The sequence below is a fragment of the Agelaius tricolor genome, unplaced genomic scaffold, assembly GCF_023055355.1.
Source record: "Agelaius tricolor isolate 1412-34295 unplaced genomic scaffold, bAgeTri1.0.p SCAF_11, whole genome shotgun sequence".
NCBI classification, from domain to species: domain Eukaryota; kingdom Metazoa; phylum Chordata; class Aves; order Passeriformes; family Icteridae; genus Agelaius; species Agelaius tricolor.
The window spans coordinates 22,677,313-22,698,660 of record NW_027269271.1 but is presented as its reverse complement, the minus strand read 5'-3'; the positions used below and the strand labels follow the sequence as shown (position 1 = coordinate 22,698,660).

Genomic DNA, 21,348 nt, shown 5'->3' with positions numbered 1-21,348 from the left:
CAACGCCGCCGCATCGCCGCACTGCGCCTGCGCGCTCTCCGCCCCCTGGCATTTTTAAACCCCCTGCGCGCGCGCTGGCGGTTGGTTTCCCCGGGGCTCGCTCTGATTGGCCGAGCGAGCCGTTCCCCGCCGCGCGCCGATTGGGTCGAGACGGGCGGAGGGGGCGGGTTCTGCTCTCTGATTGGCCGGCGGGGGCAGAGGGCCGGCCGGGGCCGCAGAAGGCGCCGGGGCGAGCGGGACGCGGCGGGAGCGGCCGAGCCGGGCTTGGAGCCGCCACCGCCGGTGCCGCTCCTCTCTTACGGCCGCTGCCCGGCCGAGCTGGGGGCTGCAGCGGGCGGGCCCCGTGCTGGAGAGCGGGAGAAGAGGAGCGGGCGGAGTTGCGGCCCTGCCCGGAGTTGCGGCCCTGCCCGGATCTGAGGTACCCGCTTGGCGCCGTGAGGGCCCGCATCGCCCCGGCCCCGCCGAGCACACCCTGCCCATTGCCCCTCTGCAAGTGCGGCTCGGGGTATACAGAGCTGTGGGAGGAGGGGGGGTGGGCTTCTGCTTCGTGCTTGCCAGGTTGGAACAGTAGTGCTTTAAAAAAATGTCCCTTTCTACAAATTTTAGTTTAAGGCTTGTTTGCGCATTTGGTTTTTAAGGGGAGTTAATTAACTGCCGCTGGAAGCATCGTGGCTGAGTTCCTTGGAGGTCTGCCTTAAAAATAAAGTTTTTTCTTGGCAAGTTGAAATGCAGAGGAAGCACCTTTGCTTGGCAAAGTTTCATGCTTGAAATAACTATCAAGAGACTTCTTGCTTGTTTGTTAAAAGATATTGAGGTAATTGCCAAATTATATGGGCTGTCAATTGTTTTGTATGTTACTTTGTTTAGGTACCTCAAAAAAATCTAATCCTGATAGTGTAAATAAGTTAATGTGATTGCATACTGATTTCTTCAGGGCTCTTTGAAGTCTGACTGCAAGATTTGTACGATACTATTTGAGTTAAGCCAAGGCTTTATTTCAGAAGTCTTCAAAGTTTAAGTGGTTTGAATGCTCACTTGAAATATGGAGACTAAAACAGGGCTTTGGGAAGCTGATCTAGAATTAAATTTGCTAAATCAGTTTTTTTTGTGCCATGGAAGTTTCTAATTAGTGATAACTCTTATCCAAGTAGTTTTCCCTTAAGCTTTATCTGCAAGCTTGTATTTTGGCCTACACATCTTCCAAGGTTGCACAAAGAAACTGTCAGTTGGACAGTAAAGGTTTTGTGTTGACTGTAACTCTGACAACTTCGTAGGACAAAGTTTCTGCTTTGTTGGTCTGGACTTGAAATAAAAAAAGTACCAATAGTTTATGATCCTATTTCTTGGTTTTCTTACTCTGGCATGCCTTTGTTCCTTCTTTTAAATATTGTAAGATAACAATGTACCTTAAACCATTTTTTTTCATCTCTGATTTTCCCAGATTTGTTCCCAAAAGGATGGTCCCTTTCAGTTTCCCTCTGTCCAAGTGTGCACTTTGGGACCCAGTCCCCATGGGCGATGTCATTGGCACACACATCACCTATTACAGGTATTGGTACCCTCTTTGGGCAACCCTCTTTTGGGTTAAAATAAATTATGGAGTATGTGATGCAAAGCCTCATTTTGTCTTTTGAGTCTGTTCTATGGCAAGGTCCAAAGGAAAAGGAAGCAATGTGTTTGTTATAAGCATATAGGGATTTTCACTGGAAAGATTTCAGTTTCCTTTCCTTTGTTTAACAGTGTAGTGCCTTGAAGGTGCATCAATTTAGAGTAACTTAAAATTTCTTTCCATTTTCTTCCTATATGGATAAGTGATACTTCTTAAAAACAAGCATTAAAAAGAATTTGTGACTTAAACTTGCTTATTATCTCTTTTTAGAAACCCCAAAATATGTCTGGTGGAGAAAACCCTGCGGCTTGCCTATCGCCATGCTAAGCAGAATGAAAAGAAATCATTTTCCTGTTTTCTGCTTGGAACCCTGGCAGTAGATGAAGGTAATTCTAAACATGAGGTAGACAGGCAGTGTTGGTTGGTTGATTAAGCTGTAGTTAAGCTGAGCTGTTGCTCTGGGACTCTAACTTGATTTCTTTATTTTGAAGATGGAGAAGGCATAACGCTGACAGTAGATCGCTTTGATCCTGGCCGAGAAGTTGCTGGTGGATCAAGCAAAATTCCAACTGCATCCCTTCCTGGAGACTTCTTGATTCCATGTACAGTTAATGCCTGGGAACCTTGTTCAGATAATATAATAGTGCACAGTGTTGAAGATATCAGCTTGGCTTTCAAGGTAGGCAGCTCTTAGCAACTTTTGGGTCTCTTAAACTGTGAACTGTCTGCCAGGCAGGACACTGGATTATGCACAGAGTTTGGTTTCCAGCACAGCAAGGTTAGGGCTGAACCAAGACTATGTAGTTAATTGTGTGAAATGAGCTGTTTGAGTGTTATTGGAAACTGGTAGAATCAGTTAATCCTCACAGGTGTTTAGGATCACACAGTCTTTAATCTTGGATGAAAATCTTGCTGACTGACCAAAGTTTTTCAGTTGGTCAAACCACCAAAACCAGCAAAACAAAAGCGATTGCTGCAATCTTACTTAAATGAGAGAAAACAGCTTTTTTGACTTTATTCCCCTCAAAACTGTCATTAATCAGTTGCAGTATTTGGGCAGTTGTTGCTGAAGCGTTGCTAGGCAAGTGACCCGCCCCAAACGTGTGGAGCCCTGTGTAGGCTGGCAGCCATAGCTGAAATGTGTGCTCTGCTGTAATCTGTTAAATACACTTTCCATTCCTCTAGACTTTTCCCTGTAGTTGTTATAGTGTGTATTTTATAATACAAATTAAGCCTGCCTCACATCTGAACTTTTTCATGATGATACATCCAGATATTAAAATACGTATTTCTTAAATGCAAGTAAGAAAACTTTGGTAAATCAGCTTGAGTCTTTTAGTTTTCTGTTATTATATTAATTTTTATATAATTAAGTAACCCCAGGTTTTCTAATACATCATAAAACAATGCTGAGGTGTGCCTAGCTAATTTTCAAGTGTATTCTGCATTATTCATTCTATTTAGTAGAGCAGTGAGCTTTGGAGACCTGGGCTAATGGCTTTTTGTATAGTACCTACTGCAATAATAGCTGTGATGAATGATTTGAATTCCTAGTGTAATACATCTTGAATCATGGTAATCATAGAAAATAATTCAGTGTATTTAACTTTTTTTTTTTTACTTCTAGGGTCTGCAGCAGAGTCTGTGCAGTAAAGAATCTCTGGATCTTTCTAAACTGCTCACTGTTAGAGCTCACATTTTTTTCACAGAAAACCTGGATAATCTACACTTTAATTTTTACTGGGCTTCTCTTACTCTGGCCAATATTTTGGAATACACCCCTGTGAAGTCTGTCCCAATTATTCCAACAGCCCTAGCAAGAAATTTGACCAGTCCTATGAATATTGCACAAGTTCAAGGAACTTACAAATGTGGGTGAGTAAAGGGTGGTGCTAAAGCTGTCAAAGTTGCCTGTCAGTTCCTTGCCTTTCCTAAAGGAGGTGGGTAGGAGAGCTCTCAACTGTACTTTGCATTTTAGTAAAATAACTGACATAAAAATGGCATGTCTTTTGGCCTCGGAAATGTATTAAAAGTTATGAGCAAGAAACAGGAAATGGGGTGGAGCAAAAACATTAACTGGTTGAGTAGAAGTTCTTGATTTTGGCTTCAGTGAAAGGATCTTCCTACTGGGGCAGGAGAACACACCTCTAGTTAACATAATAAATATAAACAGCTTCCAGCTTTTTAAACACCCTACAATGAAAAGCAGATGAATGCAAACCAAAGCTTTCTTTTTGTTAATTGTGCTTCTGAGATGGTGCTGGGAAGTCATCGTTCTGACTGGTAACTAATTTAATAGGGTGAACTAAGGATAGATCAGGGAAATAGTGTGAAGCAACTGAATGTCATTTTGTTTGGACAGGGACTTCATGAATGCCTCTCTGAAAGTTGCTCTTCAAATTTAACATGACTTGTCCTTGGGGATTTGTTATAAACACTAATTCTAGTATTCACTAAAATACTACAAATGGAACTATGTAAATTTTGTCCTTGATAACTCTTTGATACACAGGGAATTGCTGAAAAGCTGGGGAGTTGCTGTTAAGTGTGTGGAGTAAGAGCAGTTTTAATCTTTAATTTTTTTTCCCCTAAATTTCTTTTCTTACAGTATTTTCTAAACTTTTACTTGTCACACAAGGAATTTTTTTTTGGTAAAAAACTGTCTTCCAGAATACTAAAACAAAACAACTTTTGCTTTCTTTCAGCTACCTTACTATGGACCAAACACGGAAATTGCTTTTACTGCTTGAGTCTGATCCCAAGGCTTATGCTCTGCCATTAGTTGGAGTGTAAGTGTTTGTCCAGATTAATACACACTTTGATTTGAGATGTATCTGAAGGATTACATAGCAAAAATTTGGTACCAGAGCTGTCTCTAATTAGATTATTTTCTTATTTCTAGTTGGCTGAGTGGAGTTACTCACATCTATAGTCCTCAAGTCTGGGCCTGTTGCTTGCGATATTTGTTCAGTTCTTCAATTCAAGAAAGGCAAGTCACTTTTATAGGTAAAACATAGAAGCTATTGGCTGCCTAAAAAAGTATTCCACAGAAATGCATGACAGCATGGGCTCTGCTCAAAGATACTTGAGGGAATTCTGTGATTTATATGTTGTATAGTGGTAAGGCTGAATGCTTTAAATGTTCTTTTTGGTTTTGGCTTCTGCACAAAAATTTTCTGTGACTGAAATGTTGGAAAGCTGAGCTGATACCTCAGTCAGAAGAGGGTGAACATTAATATCCTTGAGGTCACTGCATTTTAGTTTAAATAAGAAGCCACAAGCAGGAAACTGTAGTTTAAACAGTGGTGGGATTTTGTTTTTGAGCTTTTCTTAGGGGTATTTTCTTTGAGATAAGTTGTCTTCCTGGTTGTGCCTGACCAACATATTGAAGCATATTGATTTGCAGCCTATGCTGTCCTGTTATGACTTCCTGTTAAATGTTCAGGTTTTTTTAAAAGTTTTTGCATTCTAGGGTATTTTTTCATTGTGATGTTAGAGGATAATCATTCCTCATTGTCTAGATTTTCTCATTTGTAACATTTGCTGAGTTCTATTTGTATGGAGCTGAGAGAGAGTTTAGGTGTTTATAGTTTGAAACTGCACCTCAGGTAAATGAGACTCTATGCTGTATGCATAAGGGCTTCTTCTGATTGACCACATTGGTTTTTAAATTATGAAATGCAACCACGTTTGGTGAACAGATGTGTCTGCAATTACAAAATAGACTTCTTTCCCTTAACAACTGAAATATGTCCAAACACAGATAAGAGACCAATTAGATTATTAGATAGGCAAGTTGGATGCTTGACTCTCATTAACTTTCACTGATGCCATCATGGAAGTGGATTAGGGAGATTTGATGAACCATGCAAGCAGCATTAACCTCTGCAGGCTAACTGCTTAATCTGTGCATCATACATTTTTAACTCTTTAAGTTGTAAGTAAATTTTGAAGTTGCATGAATGTGTTTTTCAAGCATCCTGTTTTTACTGCTTTTTCTGTTGTGTATATTATTTAATGAAAAAGCAAACAATTAAAAAACCTCACAAACAAGCATGTTACAAGTGCTATTAAAAGAAACTGTTCTGAAATTAGTGCTACCTTTTACTGGAAACACACATTGTTGTCATTATCCTTTGACTTGTGTTAAATGCTGATTGTTGTTACTCACTATTCTCAACTGACAGAAAAAAGCCCCTTAAATACAATTTTCCTAAAAAAAAAATATTTTTGCTAATGAATGTTTTTTGAATGTTTAGGGGTAACTGAGTCATTAAGTGTCTTTATAATGCATCTTCAACTGAAAACTAAAAAGAAAATAAATCACAGTATCATTCTTATAGATGTTTTCTTCTCTGTTATGTTTGAGCTCTTTCAGGAATTCATTTAAAGTACTAAGTGATCGTAAAGGTTTGAAATACAAAGGACTTGGATTATTCCTATTTCTCTACTTTTCTTTGGTTCTTGCATATGGCTACAGTCATAAATCCATCTGCTAACTATCTATAGCTAAAGCACTATTCAAAATGCTGTGATTCACCAGTTTGCTAAACTCTGTGAAAATTTGCTCATTGTATTGAAAATCTAAAGGCCTTCTTCATGTTTAAGTTATTTAAAGATGTGTTTTTCTTCTATTTTAGGGCTTTTTCAGAATCTAGGAGTTTTCTTGTTGTGCTTTATTCATTGACACACAAGGAACCAGAGTTTTATGAGTGTGTTCCGTGCAGTGGGCAGACTGAGCTGGGGTTTCAGATCCTAACTTGCCATGAAACAGTTCACCTCTTCAAAGTAAGTGTCTTGCTTTCCTCCTGCATCGTGGTACTTCAAAATTTGCCTTAAAAGAGTCATTATGATGTGACCCAAAGGGATCTGCAGTGTTTGACAATGATGTAGCTCTATAAAGCTGCTTTTTCCTAGGCACTAGTGTAAATTCAGTTTGGCCCTCAGATTGAGAAATGACTTCCAAAGTCAGCACTGCTCACTTTTCTAATAGCATTAAGCATCTGTCTTTTAAGTATATCATGCTGTGTTGGCCTTGGTTAGTGTTCCTTCCTACTAGTGACCTTCTGGCCTTGTGAGCAGAGACTCAGACTTCCTGCAGCATTTGGTGTGCTGCGTTCACCTTGGCCACATCTAACAGCTGCTCTGGGTGATGCTTGCTGGAGAGCAAAGCTGAGTGTTGTGCTTTGCTTGAAGTTGAATGCCAAAAGGAATTCAGAGGTTACTAATTTCATCAGTTTTATTAATGGAAAGTTTTATCTTTGCGCAAAGTAACTCTCCGAAAGAATTTGATGATAGAAGTCTGGGAGATGGCTAGTAAGGTTTGAGGAAGTTCTAGGAAATCTCAGTTCCTTGTGTGTTTTCCTAGGCTTGTGCAGAACCTGAAGTTGACCTGTTAATTTGTCAGTAGATGCTGCTATGCTCTGTCAGAGGAGCAGTGAGTGTAATGCGTGTGCTGTGCTGTGTACTCAGTTCTCTTCCCAGCTGAATTTCCTTGTCAGGCCTGCCTTCTCCCTTTAGCCTAGGGCCAGCTCAGCTTTCTAAGATGACAGATCTCTCCACAGAAGCTCACTTCTGTTGTTTCCAGGAGTTGCCCAGCTGTGGTGTGTGAGGCAGTACAGGAACGTTTGCTGTTTCCTGTAGTGGTGGCAGCCCTGGAGGAGTATCTGAGCAGTTACAGTGAGGAAGCATCTGCTCATGGCTATAATTAGCCCAACTACTTTACAGAGTAGCAGGGGAACAGTGTTAAACAGGAAGGGAAGTTGTCTGCTTCCTTGTAGTGCTGAAAAATTTCAAAGTAGGGGACAAGCAGCAAATAATCATATAAATGTCCTTAAAGCTGTTTCTTTGGTAGTAGTACCTCAGTGATTGAAAGTTTGAAGGTTTCCTGCCTCACAAATATGGAACATCTCATTCCAGAATGTTGAACCATCAGACAAGAGCCCTATCCAGTTTGAGTTGAGTGCAGAAAACCAAAATGCAGAAACTGAGTTCTTCAGCAGAATTTGCAAGAAACTTCCAATCAAAAGGTAAATCTCTGAGATGCCATTTATGTGCAAAAATGAAATATTTATTGGATGAGGGGTTTGATCTGATCTGTGCTATGTGTCAGTTGAGCTGTGCATACATTCTATTGCATTAAAATCCGTGTATGTGCTTTTATTTATTCCTAGAGTTAATATTTTTCAAGTAAGATGGTCAAGCTGTCTGTATTCCAAAAAAACCTACTTGGTACTGGTGGTTTTAATTTATACAGTGGATGTTTCTAAAAAGGCTTCCTCACTGATGAGGCTTAGTTCACTCTATTAAGCTTTAAGTGAGCTCTGTCCTTTGAAGCAAATCTCTAATTGAAATCTACTTAAGTAAAAAAAAATATTCCTTTTTTTCTTCCCACTTTTCAGAGCTCCAAGACCTGGATAGTTTGAAACTTAGTGATTTTTAAGAACCTGGCTTATCCATCAAATTTTTATTTATGACTAGAAGATGGTCTTTATTTTCCTTCAAACAATGTTACAATTTTCACTCTAGCACCTCCTATCTTTTTGCTATGTATCACTGCTTTGCTGTTAGAATGTCACTTAAAAGGTGTGTTTGTGTGGTGCTGTGGGGAGGGAGGGTTTGTATCTTCTTGCCCAAAAGCAGCTTTTCTGTTTTCATTGTTTGATCTTAGAAGTGTTTCCTGGGTGAACTCTCCAGCTAACCAGGGAGAAGATGGATGGCAACTGCTTCTTTGAAAAATGTGAAGTTTCACATTACTGCTGCCAATTCTAACAAGCAAGCATTTTTACTTTGTTTTATTTTGGTTTCAGTCCTCCCCAAGGCTCTTCACCCAGCAAGTTGTCAGCAAGTGATCATGACTCTGGTGTGGAAGATGAGGATTTATCCCCCAGACCAATTCCAAGTCCTCACCCAGTGAGTCAACAGGTAACTAAATAAATAGTTGCTCTGGGTGTCTCAGATGTGACACTTAGAGCAGCAAAACTCATTGTAAGGGAACTGGAGAGGGTAAAGTTTCTCTCAAAGTGTCAGCAAGGGAAACAGAATTGAAGAAATTAACTGTGAGTCCCACTCCTGTAGTTAATCTGCCATTTTTCCAGGATTTTAGACACTTTAAATTCCTGTACATGCTGTGATTTGGAAACAGAGAGAGTAGTTTCTATTTTAGGAATCTCACTGTTGTTGAATGGAAGAGCTGTAGTGTCTGAGATAGACAGTCAGCTCTTGTGGTTTTTTATTTCATTTACCCAAAAGATCTGCTCTGTCCTTTTTTTTTCCCTGAAATGTATACAAATACAATAAGTATTTGTACACAAATAGGTCTAGAAGGATGTGATAATTGTGTATAAAATATGTTCACTTGGAGCTATCTCCTGGATCTAAGAATAGTAAGAGGGGACACTAAGTCCACCTCTAGAAGCTGAAATGTACTCCCATGACTTGGAGCATTCATTTGGCAGACAAGGCTGTTACTCTATATAAAATTTTCCTTTAAGAATAATCGTAGAGATCTTGCTGCTTTTTCTGGATTCTCCAGCCTTTAAGGAATGTGTTTAACATGTGATTGGTTTGGAAGCTGCTAATTATCATATATTGATTTTAAATGAAAACATTTTCTTTGAAACTCTGCATTCAAAGAGCAGACAATATTTTTAAATTATCATACATGTGTGTAATTGTCCCTTCAGGTTACCAGAATTTTTCCTTCAGTGCCGGAGCTATCACTTATTTTGGATGGGAGTTTCATAGAATCAGGACAATCATCTAAACCTGTGGGGACTTCAGGTGCTAAAAGTCTGCCCACAGTGCCAAATCAGCCTATGAAAAAGAAGTGTTGCATGAGACCTACGTGTCACCCCAGCCAGCACACTGAAGACAGTCAGAACTTTCCTGCTAATATGGGAGATCCCTCTTTGAGACGTTTACCAAATCCTATAAACCAGAAAATTCCAGCTTCAATGCCTTGCAGAGGAAATCAAGCTCTACTACAGCAGCAGTGTAAGAAGGCTTCCCCTCAATCAAGAAAAAGTTCAGGATCATCTTCTCCTTCAACTCCTTGTAGTGGGCCTTCCCCTGATACATCAGTGCACCACCCCAGGAAGCCATTGGAAAAACTTGCATTAAATCCTGAGAGTGTCACACCACAGGGAGAGTCTCTGCCTAGGAGAACATCGGTATCTGGTTCCAAGCAACTTGCTGCTGTCACACAGCCAGTCCTCCACAACTCTGCTCTGTCACCACAGAGCTGCAGACAGCCACCAGATCTGCAGGTGCCAGTTCAAGTGCCACCTTCCTGTCCAGCATGCAGCTGTCAGTGTCCTGCTTCTCTCCAGTACAATCCCATAAACCCATGGCAAGGAGTTGGGAAAATGAGCCCCAATCACAGAGCGGAAATCCAGCCGGAGATGGCTCAGCAAAATCCTTGTGCAGTGTTCCATCAAAATATCGTTTGCCCAAACGTTTGCTGCAACCCAGGGTATGCCACGAGCAGCCCTATAAATGTGAGATATCCTGGGAAAGCAGGGAGCTGCTCTCTTGACAATGGCTTATCAGCTGGAATGAGGATGGCATCGAGTGCGAGCCCCTCGAGTGTGCAGTGCTGTGCAGCCCACTCCCCGTGCCTGCACACGCCTGCTCCTGCAGCAGCATCAGATAATGGCATGATGGGATTATCTCCAGATGCATTCCAGCTCCTCACTCAGCAGGACAGACAACTCAAATTACTGCAAGCTCAGGTCTGTGGAAATGTCAGCTTTCTCCTCTGCCCTCTCAGTGATTATGCTTTGATAGTTCCCCTGCCAAAGGAATTAAATTAACTGTTGTCTATCCGTGTTGGAACAAGGGAGCCTGTCATACCAGCTGCAGTCTGGGCATGGGGAGGGGACTCCATTAGCTCTACCAACTGATGTCCCTTTAAAAATTATTTGACTTAGATATAAGTAAATTTTGCATTTATTTTGATGGTATTTCCATAACATGAAGGAAAAGCAAACTGATACACTTTCTGTATAAATGCTTTTCTACTTACCTGCTTGTACACGTAAAAAAAAAAAAAAAATTGCATAGGCTATAGGCTTTGTAATTATTGTAAATAATGAAGCACAGAATGTTCTCATATGTTGCTTTTTCCACCTTCAAACCTGCAGCTCCCTGAGCTGTTGCTTTGAAAACTTAAGTTGTCTGCATCAATTCCTGGTTCATCAGGTCTTTTCTGTGCTAAAAAACTGGATTTTGGGGGTCTTGCTGTGCTCTGTTGCCTCACCAGGTTAAGTTTCTTCAAAATACCAGTCCCTTGATCAACCTTCTGGCCCTGTATTTTGGGGCTGAAGAGCCAGAGTTTAAATTTTGCTGCTGGTGATGAACAGTACAAACAGAAAAGTTTCCAGTACTTGAACTAGAAAATGACAGCTGGAATTTGGTTTTGGTATAGTTCCTGTTTGTAAAGTCAAGCTCCTAAAGCATGGGTTGTGCATGAGGGAAACCCCTCCCTACTGCAGCCTTCACTGTTACTGTATTTCTCCCTGGAGCTGCAAGCTAATCATTGAACAGGGTGGATGAAAATCCTAGAGAGAAGATTGCCTGGCAACCTTAATTTTATCATTTAATTGCTTAGCTTTGTAATTAATACAAAGTTGGTGTAGGGACAGTTGGCATATAAATGCTTGGCTGGTAAGTCGGTTAATAGGCTTTGTGTGTGAATGAAAGGCAAGGAATACTTCCAGCAAGCGTGGTACAAACAGGCTTTACCCAAGTTGTCTTGGTGCTGCCTCTGCCAATGTGCTTTAAGATCTTCTTTGCTAGCTCTGCCAACATCAAAATTGGTGTTTTGATTTATGCTGTGTGCACTGCTGACAACTGGAAGGTGTTCAGACTGCCGTGGCAGCACAGCCTGCATTTGAATCCAGATCTTAGCAGAACCCAATTAATTCACTTTTGCCTGTCACAGCTGATATTTTATTGTGCAGATCCTGACTCTGTGATGACTGTTACAGATCCAGCGCTTGCTGGAGGCTCAGGCTCGCCAGGAGGGTTCCTCGGAGGCGGTGGGGAAGGCGGAGAAGGCAGGGGAGCTGGTTTCCATGGAAACTCAGACCTCACCACCACCGCAGCCCAGGAGAAGCGTGAGCGTTGCCGTGAGCACAGGTAACGCTTCATTCCTTTAACACAGACTGGCACCACTGCTTTCTGGACGTTTCTGTGGTTTGTTGGGGCATGGAGGAAATGTTTTTGCAGAAAGAAGCTGTGCAAATATGTGCCTAGATCCAAAAAACACCTAAGTTGTTGAGGTGTTATTTGCAAGTTTAGGCTGGAGTTACTTTTGTCTTGGATTGCCATCACTGAAAGAGTTATTTTTCCAATAGAAAGGTGTTCTATTTAAAATGGTGTCTTGTTGAAATGTAACTCCACATATTTTTTAATTTAATACACTGTTTTGAAAAGCAATCATTTCTATGCCTATATATATATATATTTGATGTTGTTTGTAAATCATGCATGAAGAGGAGGTTGTATTTGCTTTAGTTTAGGAGGGTTATGCAGCTGCATCTGTACAGCTGCATATTAACATATTTGCTCTTGCTAAATCCATGGAAATGTTGTGCTTAGTCTGGAAACTTTGAAACAGGCTCAAGGTCAATGCATTAAAGTTATTTAATGCAACCATTTATTTTCATCAAGTATACTGTGGAAGAAACGAGGAACTTGAATGATGTTTTGGCAACTTTGAGCTGATTTAAACTGTAAATCACTTTTTAAATGGTGAAAGAAACATGAATGGGAGAGAATTATTCCACTAGCTATAGAAAGCCAGAGTCTCAAAAAAACTATTGACTCTTCCTAAATAGTTAAACCTCTAACTTTGTCCTAGGTGCTAGTTTATTTTGGAATACAGCCTCAGAAAAACAAGGCAACTCCATACCACGAGGGAAAAAAGAAGATGGAGAGATTTCTAAGGAGGACATAAACATTTCAATTAATGCTGAACAAGATGCAAGTAATACAAGTATTGCTTCATCCTTAAGGGTGGTTGACATGCCCAGCTTTGTAGAGAGTATTCACCTTGTGGAAGAAGGAACTAATCAGAGCTCTCCCCAGTAAGTAACAGAAACACCCTGTGCTCACATAATGTGCTGAACTGCCTTATGTAAGTTATTACTTCTGTAATATTTTTTCCTTCAGGAGTTATAAATAGTCTGACCTCAGCTGTTGTGTTCTCTCCCTTCTTTATTTTTTAATTATGCTTTGAATTGTACAGCTCACCAAAAGACATCTGCCTTTGGAGTCTGTGTTTATCAGTCATGCAGGTTTAACTACCTGTCAGCAGCAGCTGATGGCAAAAGCCTTTAACTTACAAAAGCATGCACTGTGCTGGCAGCATTTACTTTTCTTACCTTAAATCCTGACTGGAAAAGGTGATGCTGCTATACTCAGTTGTTTTCCTACAGTGGCTTTTCCTTGTCAGCATTCAGAACCTTTCCAGTTCTGAGGGGCTTGGGATGAGGTGTTTGTGATTATGTGGCTGTTCCCTGAATTTCTCTTTATTTTATGCCTGATTACTTTGTGAGTGGTGCATGCAGATACTGACTTCACTGCTGTTAATTATTTTTGAGCTCAGTTGCTTTATAGTGCAGTGGCTAATCTCAGACTAATTTGGGAAGTGGTTTTTAAAATATTTTTAATTATCTATATGCATAATATTTCTACGTAGGGATAGCTCAACAATTTAGCACTTTAGTGATCTAATATTGCCTAAGTATAAAAAGCCAAAGGAGGGGGAATGCCCTTCCAGTTAAATTAGGTTCCTAAAATAGTCATATTGGGAAAAATGATGGTAATGAAGCTATAACTTAACTCCTCATAGTCCTTGATGGAAGTTCTGTCTGCAAACATATCAGAAATGTTACAGATTCAGATCAGTCTTACAAACATTGTATTTTTGGACAATGCCATCTTAAGGTTCTCTTCAACTTGGATTCATAAACCAGTAAAACAGCTGTAAAGTATCTTATAGTGAGAATGTAGAGCATCACCCAGATTCCTTTGAGGAGGAGGAGGGGAACATTTTTGGGAATGATGAATAATTGCTAGTGTAACAGTAGCTGATAACCTACATTGACTATCTGGTATGTCACGTGGTTTACATCTTATCACTTTCAACACAGGCAATTGATCAGTTGAGTTCTGAAATTCCCTTATCTTACACTTGTCTCCTCAGGAGGAACAGGAAGGGGGAGGAGGGTTGCTTGAGGATCTTCTTGGGATGATAGTAGTATTGATATGTCTGGTCTCTAAAGGCTTATGCAACGCACACACCAATGAGGGGGGTGCAGAGCATTGTGTTGTAACTTATTCAGTGTTTAGCCTTTATAGCTCCTCTTGCACATCTCCTTTTGAAAAATATTTCAGCTAGGTGTTTGTTCTCGGTTTGTGATACTCAGTGTGCATGTGTGTACTCGTAACTGTCTTTGAGAAGTTTTTAAACTGCCACAGGAATCCCATGGGAAGTTATGTACCTTGGTAAAAGCAGCTTTTTTTAATAAGTCGTATGTCATGGCATACAGAAGATACTTGCTCCTAAAGGCTTATAAGTGATATGCTGGAAACATAAATTCCAAATTGTTAATAACTTTCCTTTCATCTGGTTTAAGTCATAGTGTGTCAGTGAGTTTTCTCTAGTCCAGGGATGCCATTGCCACTTTGAAGTCAACTTTTGGAAAACTACTCGGGCTGTTGTAGTTCCACACTTGGAGGTCCATTTCCTCAGTCCTCAAATGACTTTTGAGACTTTTGACTGCAGAAAGGAGCAAAGCCTTGAGCAGCAGGCAAAACTAAAACCCCTTAGGATCAATTGTTCTCCTCCTCTGATGTTCATGAACAAATAAAGTACATATAGTGATAACGGTGCTTATGCTGTTTCAAGGAAATATGCATCTATCTTGGTGTTCTCTTCCAGAACTGGAAACGTTTCCCAGGCACTTGTTCGTGGTTCATCCTTGGAAGAAAGTGCCAGTGTGTCTTTACAGAAAGAGCCATCGGAGGGAGCCAGGAGCCAGGTGGTGGTAACAAGTGAGCAGAGCTCGGAGCCACCCAGCTCGCTGCTGCCTCAGCAGCCCTCAGAGGAGCTGAAGCTTTACCAGGACTTACTGGTAACTCATGCACGTTTTATATTCTGCACTGAATGCATCAGTCAGAACAGCACCCTGCTGAACTTATGATGTGGTATTGGCATGAATGAAAGCTGCTTGTGGTTTTCAGATTCGCATTGTGCTCTACAGAAAACTCTGAGTTTGTGGTTCTTCAATTTTTTTAAATGTTTAAGTGGTTGTTTTGTACTTCTCTTTCATGTATATGTGGATTACTTTCTATTATCTAATAAATAATATTTTTTTAATTCAAGGACCTCAGCTGATAACTTCCCAAATTAGTGGCCTTTAAAATAACACAGCATTTTACCTTCAAGTCCCTTAAAGGGCAGATATTTTCATCTGGAAGAATATCAGTATGTGATGTGTTTAAATTCAGAACAGACTCTTAGAAAGCTTGAAGTGTAATATGTTCCAGTGTTTGACTACACTGCTGTGAGTTTAAGTGATTGCATCTGAACTGTATCTGAATTTGCCTTCTTTGTTAGAATAAGCTATTAATCCATCAAGTTGTATCTGAAATTGTGTAGTCAGGAATTTGTATTTGACAGTCCCTGTATGTCATTATGTTTTTGCCATGTGCTCCTTTTTCTGTAGGGCCAAGTAAACCACCTCTTAAAGACCTCAGAAGAGCAAGATCACTTGCCTTTAAAATCAGAATTTGTGGTTGATGGTGGTCCTACATATCAGGATATTGATACAGCAAAAGTTGCTTCAGAAAATGACACAGGAGGGGTGGACAAAGAGAGTGTCATTAGTGCCACACTCAAACAGCTGAGGAGTCTTGGAGTGACAGTGGACTCACCTGGCAGTATGAAGGAAAATACACACAAAGTGGACAATGCCAGGTAAAAAATGCTGGTGGTTTTGAGCAGTAATGTGCAGATCCAACTGAAAATGAAGATTTGGCTCAATGAGTCAAGAGAAGGCTGTTCACTGCCACTGGGATTTGGGTGCACCTTCATCTGCATTTCCTGCAAAATTGAAACGCTGGCTCATGCTATGGGCATTTCAGATAGGTTTAAGAGCTCTGCTAGAAAAACTCAGAATATTTAACTAGAACACAAATAGCTCTTGCTGGCAGAGCACCTGGTGATTCTTAAAGGGTTGTGGAGGCAATTCCCTAGAATAACAAGGAAGCTATGGGCAATTCTTTGGTCTGTGTCCAAGTATTCCAGAGCAACTCTGGACCTGGGAGACTGAACATTAAGCAGCTGTGTATTTTGTCATTGCTTCTTTACCTTTGTCTTGCTCTTCACCTGTATATGTGAAATTGTCACATCAAAACTGATTCTGTCCTAATTGCTTGTTATTGCTGTGCCTTGAGCAGAGAAAGTGCTGGGGAGGGAAACAACAGTCTTGTTGAAACAGAGGAAGGAACAGAGAAGTAACTTCTGAAGGAGGGTTTTTAGGCACAGGAATTTACTTGCATAGCTGTGTAGGCATAGGCTGACTGCCTGGTACAGCTTCACTTTCATCCTTATTGTCTTCTTGATCCTAGTGTGTAGCTGTTATGTAAACAAAAAATCTAACCACCTCCTAATTAATCTTCTCTTCAGCCATGTGTCAAAAGCTGTTTGCAGTCATACAATTTCTAACCTCTATTCTCTCCTTTACACTTGTATTTTATTGGGTGATTTTCTGGGATTTCTGGACTACCTCCCTGGCTGGAGTCTGTCAGTGTTCTTTTAATGTCAATAACATGCTAACATGTGAACCTCTAAGGCAAAACTGGAACTCTTGGGGTTTTTTTCTTCAAACTTGGGGAGTGGGGTGGAGTTCTTCCTTCTGCCACTTTCAAGACTGATAAACAATTCTGAGAAAAGGCCTACAGCTCAGTAGAGAAGGAAACAACAGTGCAGCTCCATAGCATAATAAGTGGTTGTTGTTGCTGAGCCAGTTTATTTTCCCTGGGCAAACTTCAGAACTTGTGCTCAGTGAAATAGGAAGCCTCTTAATTCTTGAGGAGCTTGGGTTTATGAACTAATATATGATGTGTGAACTAAATGCAGTGGCTTACAACCATTACTGGTGTAGCAGAGCTTGTTCTTTTAGTCTTTAAACACTTGATATATATATACAAGAAATTGCTGCACCAGGCAACAGAACAAATGAACATTCCTCATTTGAAGATACTTCAAAAACTAGAACCTTGTAGGCTTCTGGAAACAAATGCTATGTCAGAGTTTCTGTAAAAAATCCTGGAATTACCATGCATTGGGAAAGATGTTCTTGGTCTCAGTCATTTGGCTTGTATTTCTAGCTATAAAATTTGGGCTGAATGGTAGAATTTAGAGTTGTAGGATCAGACACACAACGTCACATTCCCTGGTGAGAAAAGACCAAGAGTTCAAACGTGCTTTAAAACCAAAACCAGCACTGTAACCTGCTAGAGATGGGTGGCTCTTCATGTGAGGGCACTGTGTATTGAAGGAGCAGGGAATATCATCCATCCTCTGGCAGTGTTTGGATGCTTATGGGGGTGAGTGGCTGGTTTTCATTATGTGCAGATAATATGATCTCAGTCCTGACTGGGCTGTGTTCAGAAGAAAGGAGAAATCAGTACAGTGAGCAAAATTGTGAAATTGATGCTTTTCCTGTAATGCTAAGGTAACTTTTTGCTGCTTTATTTCAGCATCTTGGCGTGCATAAGTCCTGAAGCAGTGGTGCCTGGGTTAAATTCCATGTTACTTGCCAATGTCAGCATGTGTCCCAACGTTGTTGATCTGAGCATGGAAGCCAACGCCATAGCCCTGAAGTATCTCAGTGAAAATCAGTTATCCCGGCTGTCCCTCAGTCGCTCAGGCCAGAATCCTCCCACAGATTTCTCCTTCCAGGACATCTTGCAAACAAATACAGACAAGAGCATGGTGGGTCTGAGTTTAATTTCACCCAACAACATGTCCTTTGCAACCAAGAAGTACATGAAGCGATATGGGCTGATACAGGGCTGTGACAGCAGTGAGGATGAAGAGGAACTGCAGGCTCAAGATGGCAATTTTGGCACTGTCAAAAGCAAGAGCATGCCAGACAAAAACTGTGCCCCTGCATTGGACACCTTCAGCCAGCAGACTGAATTACCCAAAAGAGTGGATGGAAGGGTTCCCATTCACCTAAAAAGTCACAGCAGAGAGTTGGCTACTAATGCTTCTCCACCAGAATTAAACAGCCCTGTGTTAAGAAACATTACAAATGAAATTTTTCCTCCCAGAACAGATCAAGCAAATGAAAACTCACTTCAGTTCCTGAAGGATTTAAAATCAAAAACCAGATTGTTACCTGGGAGGGTTGAATTCACTGAACAGCCTGTCAGGAAAGATGAAGGAGATACTCAGGCCTTTCGTGGAAATCTGCACACTCCCGCCCTTGAAATGTTAAACCAGTCAAACAGCATCAATTCTGTTGGCACCATTCTTGATGTCAAACAACTCAGGCAATTACCAAAGCTGTTCTGAACATCCCTTGAGATGGCTGCAACCACTGCTTCAAATCAGAGGGCCCTCTCTGTAAAAGAGTACAGGAAACCACGGACTGAGCTCTCTTTGAAGAGGTCACTCTGTTGTAGCAGTGTAAAACTTGCAGAACTGAGTTTTCAGCCAGCTCAGGGACAGCCACCTCAAAGTGCCTGGCTGAGGCAGTGCTGATCAGCACAGACATGTGTGTGCACTTTTGTTTACAGTTAAGTGTGATTTTAAAGCATATTGAAGGTGAATCAACCTGAGCCCAAGATGTACTTTTAATATAATTTTAACAGTGGTGATTTTTTACTTAAGTGTTCTTTTGTTGACTTTTTTAAAAACAGACTTTTCCATGTTTGTGCCAACTGTGAGCCACTGATAATGTGTGTGGCAGAGCAGGGGTAACAGAGCTAAAGCACTAATTTTTAGAAGTTTGCTGAAGTGGTTGGATTCCTGTTTGTGGGTTGTGTCTGTGGGGAAGGGAAATATAACTTTGGCTTTACTTTGTATAAAATTATTTCAAATTCAGCCAAAATGGCACATCTAACTCTGTGTATCATGAAATCTTTGAAGGACAGGGGGGAAAGCTGGCACTTTTAAGACTTGTAATTTTTTTTCATCTCTGTTTTCTATTTATTTAAAATTACATACTGCTGATAAAGGTCAAAGTTTCCATTAAAAAAATTAATCTTCACTTGACTAATGTTGCCTTTATTTAAGACACAGTCATTGTTAAAATGGTTAACTTGAAGTTCATTGGTTCACCTGCTACTGAACTCATCAGGAATCTGATACTGGGTGGTGGGGTAAGCAGAAATAATAATTTACTTTGTTCTGAATGAACACATAAATATTCTGTCACCAAGCACTCCAGTCTATTAATGAAGCAGCTCTTTTCCATAACCTTGTGATGATAATATTACAAAAGGTGAAGAATTGGCTGGAAGTAGTGATTCATTCCCATTCCCACCATTCCTGGTGGGAGGATGGTGAAATTATGGTAGAGCCATGTGTTTTCTCACTGGCCTTTTAGGTGCATCAGCATTCTCTCACAGGCTTTGGAACAAACTTTGTTTTAGTGATGGCATTGTCTCAACAGCAGTTCAGCCTGGTGCTGACCTTGCCTTTCCTGTTCTGAGTGTTAAACCAGAGATTAAAACACCCTCTACTGAAATCCTGGGCCTTTCCCAGTCACATCCTAAGGACTGCAGTGTTCTTGGTATGTTTGAGTGGGCACTAATTGCTAATTAATTTATTACAGAATTGGGCTGAGATAAACCATGTGCTGTTTTGAAGCCAGTACAGAGAGAGGAAGGCAGCAGCTCCTTTTAAGCCAGAATTTCTCCTCTCACGCAGCCTCTTCCATCAACAAGGATATTTGCTTCCTTTCAGGAAAGGTGCTACTTTACTGTGCTGAAAAATAAAACCTTTCTCCGTCCCTGAATCTCCCCTGGATCAGGCATAAGCTTATTATCTGCCAGCACATTTTCTGCTGAATCAGTCAAAAAATAGTTAATGTTTTTGAACATTCCAGTGAGATGAATGAGGCAATTCATACCTCTGAGCTATTGTTGCAGGGTTTTGTTCTTTGTTTCCTATTGTAAAATGTCTGGAAACACAGGAAGATGACAGCTGTATTGGTTAATATTTTAAAGACTTTCTTCAAATGCTCACGGGCTAGAAACAATTTAAAGACAAAAGCCAAACTACTTGCACACAGCTCAGGCCAAGGGTGTGGTGTTATAATAAGTTACACAAAGCACATAATCCTGGATAGCAACCTCCAAGCAAGCAAAATGTTAATTTACTGGACCAAAACAACAAAAAAACACCCTTCCCTTTAAGCAGCATTTTCTTTTCATAGTGTGGTGCTGAGTAATTTCAAGATGTCTGGATTTTTTTTTTTTTCCCTGAAGCATCCACTGCAATTTGAGGTAAAAAAAAAAAAAAAAAAACACCTTTAAGCCAGGTCTGGCTTTGTTAACTGAGCACTGAGGCCCAGGCTCTAGAACTGGCTTGTGAGGTGATGGCATAGCTAATGGGGCAACGTTAAGGCTTTAATGATTTGGTTGTTTTTTTTTTTTTTTCTTTTCTTTTTTTTTCTTCTATTGTTTCTAGCTATTATTTATTACAATTAGGGGAAGATATTTATAGTGCTAGCTGAAAATTTGCTGGGCTTGCTTGGAGCATCACTGACCGCTTTACTTGGGATCATTTTGGTACTCCCCACCCTGACTGAAGCGTTTGATCCCTCTTCAATAAAGTCAAAATGCGGACCGGAGGTGGGCTGAGCACGGCCCGGCTCCCACCGCAGCGGGCACAGGCACGGCTGGGAATGGCCCTCGGTGCTCAGAAGATGCTCGGCTTCCTAATCTCCCCCGCCCAGCCCCGGCTGTTCTATCTTTAACGCTTCCTGTTGCTGAGAGGAGCCGGCTCGAACATGGTCGTGTTTCCTGGCGGGAGGCACGGCGGGCTCTCCGGCGCGTCGTGACCGCCCCGGCCCCGCCGCCCCACGCACGCCGCCGGCATCGTGCGGGCTCCTGCCGCCCGGGACACGGCCCCGGCCCCGCCGAGGCTTGTGGAAACCTCTCCCACGGCCGCGTCCAGAGCGGGAGGCTGAGGGGAAGGAGTGAAAGGAAGAATAACAGCTCCGGCATTTCCCCCTGCGGAGGGCGCGCAGGTGGCGGGGAGACAATAGTGACCCCCGCGCCCCGGCCCCGCCGCCGGCCCCGCTCCACGGCAGGTGCGGCCGGGCCTCGCCGCCGCTTGTCCCGGGGCCCCGCGCACGGCCCGAGCCCCGCAGAGAGCACCAGGGGTGTCCCGGGAGGGGCTCAGCCCGGGCCCCTTCCCTGCCGCCCCGCGCCCGCCGTGATTTCGTTGATTTTCCGGTTCCCGCTCGGGCCGGTGCCCGAGCTGTCCAAACCCGCTCCCCGCCGCTGCCTGTGGGGCCGCGCTACCCGCGGGTGCCCTGAGGAGCGAATCTGGGACCCTCCAGCAACTCCTGCCTCCCCCCTGTCCATGCCGGGCGCCTTGGGCATTTCGGGGAGGTTTTCACGCCTCCCGTCCCTTTGGGGTGGCCGCGCAGGGCACCGCGACCCCCGCACCGCCCGCTCCGTCCCACGAGGTGCTCCGGGGGCAAGGG

The 21,348-nt window shown here is 41.9% G+C and overlaps 1 protein-coding gene across 1 annotated transcript; it reads left to right on the top strand.

Annotated features, from left to right (window-relative positions):
• Positions 1 to 438: 438 nt before the first annotated feature.
• On the top strand, positions 439 to 18,905 carry STIL (STIL centriolar assembly protein). The gene is made up of 16 exons (XM_071436680.1): positions 439 to 814; positions 1,442 to 1,549; positions 1,880 to 1,995; positions 2,101 to 2,288; positions 3,237 to 3,484; positions 4,315 to 4,398; positions 4,512 to 4,598; positions 6,250 to 6,397; positions 7,529 to 7,638; positions 8,419 to 8,533; positions 9,295 to 10,341; positions 11,599 to 11,749; positions 12,474 to 12,699; positions 14,559 to 14,751; positions 15,346 to 15,596; positions 17,384 to 18,905. Exons 2-16 carry the CDS (start codon positions 1,458 to 1,460, stop codon positions 18,201 to 18,203), a joined length of 3,876 nt encoding a protein of 1,291 aa, XP_071292781.1. The 5' UTR covers positions 439 to 814; positions 1,442 to 1,457; the 3' UTR covers positions 18,204 to 18,905.
• Positions 18,906 to 21,348: the final 2,443 nt, after the last annotated feature.